The sequence below is a fragment of the Medicago sativa genome, chromosome 4 (assembly GCF_051527215.1).
Source record: "Medicago sativa cultivar Bolivia chromosome 4, Bolivia_mono, whole genome shotgun sequence".
Taxonomy (NCBI): domain Eukaryota; kingdom Viridiplantae; phylum Streptophyta; class Magnoliopsida; order Fabales; family Fabaceae; genus Medicago; species Medicago sativa.
The window spans coordinates 27,095,034-27,098,874 of record NC_140752.1 but is presented as its reverse complement, the minus strand read 5'-3'; the positions used below and the strand labels follow the sequence as shown (position 1 = coordinate 27,098,874).

At 31.6% G+C, this 3,841-nt stretch overlaps 1 protein-coding gene and 1 non-coding gene across 2 annotated transcripts; one reads left to right on the top strand and one right to left on the bottom strand.

Moving 5' to 3' along the window:
* The first annotated feature begins 306 nt into the window (after nt 1–306).
* Nucleotides 307–2,600, top strand: LOC146927395 (peroxidase P7-like). The gene is made up of 3 exons (XM_085700672.1): nt 307–601; nt 956–1,150; nt 1,826–2,600. The coding sequence occupies exons 1-3, from the start codon at nt 386–388 to the stop codon at nt 2,378–2,380; spliced, it is 966 nt and encodes a 321-aa protein (XP_085556798.1). The 5' UTR covers nt 307–385; the 3' UTR covers nt 2,381–2,600.
* A 476-nt stretch (nt 2,601–3,076) lies between these two features.
* On the bottom strand, nt 3,077–3,150 carry TRNAT-AGU (transfer RNA threonine (anticodon AGU)). The gene has a single exon. It is a non-coding gene; the product is annotated as a tRNA-Thr (tRNA).
* Nucleotides 3,151–3,841: the final 691 nt, after the last annotated feature.

Below are 3,841 nucleotides of genomic sequence, written 5' to 3'. Positions count from 1 at the left end.
TTCCATGTATTTCACTTAATATGAATTTTTCTTAATCATTAAGGTTGACATTTAAATTAACAAATCCCACGGACTAAATCAATCATAGAATTCCTTTTTCCAGTTGCTTACAGAAATAAACTTTATCTGATTAATTATATTTGGAGTTAACTAATGCCTAGATGAAAGTTTTTTAATAACCTTGATGAAAGTTTCTTTCCACGACATGGTCAATTTTAGGCCTAGTCCACCACTCACTAGGTATTTTTTTATGCATGCTTACGTTTCTTATGTCACTATAAATACACATATCAATGTTCATACATTAACAACACAAATAAATCCTCATAACCCAATATTTTCCTCACTAGTCACTTATCAATAAATCATTAAATTCTTGGTAAAAATGTCCTCACATAGGTATTTCTCAATGTTCTTCCATGCAATAGTGTTAGCAGCTCTTGCAACAACAACATATTCAGCACTCACAACAAATTACTATGACTACACATGCCCTAATGCTTTGAGCACTATTAGAAGTGTTGTTGAAGCTGCAGTTCAAAGAGAGAACCGTATGGGTGCTTCTTTACTACGCTTGCACTTTCATGATTGCTTTGTTAATGTAAGATTATCATTTCTCTCCATGTGTATACATAATATTATGACCTCAAAAAAATTTATATTAAAATTTTCTATTTGTCACTAAATCATACTACAAGAAATATTTAAATTAGTCGTGACAAAAATTATTTACATAAATAATAAAATAACTCTCTATTTCTTTTATCACAAAATTTATAATGTTCTCTAAATTTTGCTCTCTAATTTTTGTTTTAGTAATGATCTATCATAATAGTGATAAATTTATTTTAATGATTAATTTATAAACTGATTAGACTGATAATATGAAAATTAGTCGTGAAATTAAACTAATTAGACTAATTTATTTTAATGATTAATTTATGGTGTGATTCAGGGTTGTGATGGTTCAATTCTTCTAGACTCTACACCTTCGATGGACAGTGAAAAAAATGCAAATCCAAATTTAAATTCAGCTAGAGGATTTGAAGTGATTGATGAGATTAAGGAAGCTGTTGATAAAGCATGTGGAAAACCAGTTGTTTCTTGTGCAGACATATTGGCTGTAGCTGCAAGAGACTCCGTCGTTGCGGTTAGTAATAATAATATTATAATTTATAAGTATATTCTACATTTTAATTTTTTTTTTATTTATTTTGAACTAATCGGTAATTTTAAAACAGAACTAGTCAGCATGGTTGGTTAATTTTTTTAATCAAATCCAAGTGAATAAAATAAAGTTAATAAAATAAGTTGGTAATAGTTAATATTTTATATATGAAGTTTTATAACTTATCTTTACTCGGTTTAATTTAAAAAGTATACCACCAACCTTGAATATATCAAAATTAAAATGCCCAAAGTTGTGTAACTTGCTAATAATTTTATTTTACTGGACTGAGTCGATCTTGCTTATATTAGTCTTTACTATTTGAATATATCAAAGTGAAGCCACACAAGTTACATGCTGCAAACATTATTTTTGGTAAACTAATTTTTTTTCTTGATAAAGAATAATATCAAGAATAAAGAATATTTTCGTATAAAGAAATAATATTTTCGTATAAAGAATAATATTTTTTTCTTGTATGACTCATGTCACTCCATGCATGTTTAATGGGCTTCATTCCTTCCATATGTGTATATATTGTTTTAGAGATTTTTCAAATCCTACAAAAACATCTTCAATATTCAACAGAGAACAAATTAAAATGTTATTTGCGTAACACAAAACTAAATTGAAATTTACAATTATATATGGATGCAGTTAGGAGGACCGTCATGGAATGTGAAACTGGGAAGAAGAGACTCAAAGACAGCAAGTCGTGCCGATGCAGATTCGGGCAATATCCCCGGACCATCATTCAGTCTTTCTCAACTCATCAAAAATTTTGAAAACCAGGGACTAAACGAAAAAGACCTCGTTGCCCTATCTGGAGCACACACTATTGGATTCTCGCGCTGTCTTTTATTTAGAGACCGAATCTACAATGACAACAACATCAATGCAAACTTCGCAAAACAACTTCAAAATGTTTGTCCCAGAGAAGGCGGAGACTCGAACCTTGCAGCTCTCGACAGTGTTACACCGGCAAAATTTGATGTGGCTTATTACGCGCAATTGATTAAAAAGAAAGGGCTTCTTCATTCTGATCAAGAATTGTTGAATGGTGGTTATACTGGAGCATTGGTTAGAAAATATAGGCATGATACAAGAACTTTCTATAATGATTTTGCAAAATCTATGATGAAGATGGGAAATATTAAGCCACTTACTGGGAGACAAGGTGAAGTTCGTTGCAATTGCAGGAGAGCCAATTAATTTATCAAGATACTGTAAAGCATTACAAGTATTAGGTATAATACGTTAATAACAATAGCACTTTGAATATCTTTGTGCACAAGTGTGATTATATAGTGTATCAGTGATTATATAGTGTATCAGTGAGAAACAATGTAAATGTTTGTCTTGTTTGGGAATCTATTCATTTTTGTTTTATATTTTTATGATTAATGAATATATTCGTATAATTTAATAGTGATTTGCTGCCTTCTTTACTTTTATATAACTAAACATAGAGAAACACTTGTGTGGACCATGACCAAGAATTTTGGTTTACCAAGAGTAAGTTTTCAACTTTTAGACACAATATTAAGAGAGACAAACTCATATACCTTAGCTCCGTTACCAGAATAAGAGACGTGATAAGATAATTATATCATATCCCGTCTTAATTTAGTGTTTGACGGTACAATAGGATATGATAAGTTTACCCTCAAACTTCTCTTATTATGTCTATATAGTTATAATTCATAAAATTCATATCCCCCCTATCAAAATAATATTAAATTTAAAAATTGAAATATAATAGAATATAGATAAAAATAAAAATAAAGATATTAAAATCATAAAAAAAATTAGAATGTTTAAAAATAGAAATAAAATTATTATTATAAATTATAATTATAAATATATGAACTTAAATTTTTTTTTTTTCCTATATAAATAGACATAAAATGCTCTCGTTGAGAGTTGAACTCAAGACCTCCCGCTTACTAAACGGGTGCTCTAACCAACTGAGCTACGAGAGCCACTTATTAATTATTATTTTTTTTAAGAAATTAAATATGATTTTATTGTAAGGGCAGTTTTGTCTAATACATAATATATATCATATATGTTTTGGATGGAGCAAACAGTTTAGGCCCATTTACGTAGGCCTAATACGAAATAAATCCAAATCCGAAGTTTGGTAAATTACTTGCAATAACCCCCTCCCCACGAGGGGGGTGCTCGGAACAACAGAAACTTGTTCAAACTGAACATCAACGGTCATCATCATGGCTCCTGCGAATCTCTCGTCGGCGGTTACGATTCCCACGAATCCGTAATCGCTGAGCCTTACGTGTGCCATACAACAGCTCTGCAAACACCCACCTCTATATAAAGGGGACTCTCAACAGACCCCAAGGTTAGAATCTACTCTCTTCCTTAACCCACATTCTGATATCATACTGACTTGAGCGTCATCTTGTCTGTAGGTACACACCTCCTGCCGTTCCAGTAAACAATTGAGGCTTCCAACCACCACACAACCAGCATACAAAACTACACTGGTAGTCACCTTCTGATCAGGTACGATCAGTGGCACCGTCTATAGGAAAATACAAGATATCCTCATTTCTTACCAACAAAAAACCAAAGCTTTCAAAACTCTAAACACCATGACAACCATCGATGTCAGTTCCCATGTTAGGAGCAAAGTCAACCGTGTCTACCGCG

Bases quoted from the DNA above. Each gene is read 5' to 3' on its own strand.
- LOC146927395 (XM_085700672.1), top strand. From the start codon at position 386: ATGTCCTCACATAGGTATTTCTCAATGTTCTTCCATGCAATAGTGTTA. The intron at 602-955 runs GTAAGATTATCA...GGTGTGATTCAG, and splicing joins TTCATGATTGCTTTGTTAAT to GGTTGTGATGGTTCAATTCT. The intron at 1,151-1,825 runs GTTAGTAATAAT...ATATGGATGCAG, and splicing joins CAAGAGACTCCGTCGTTGCG to TTAGGAGGACCGTCATGGAA.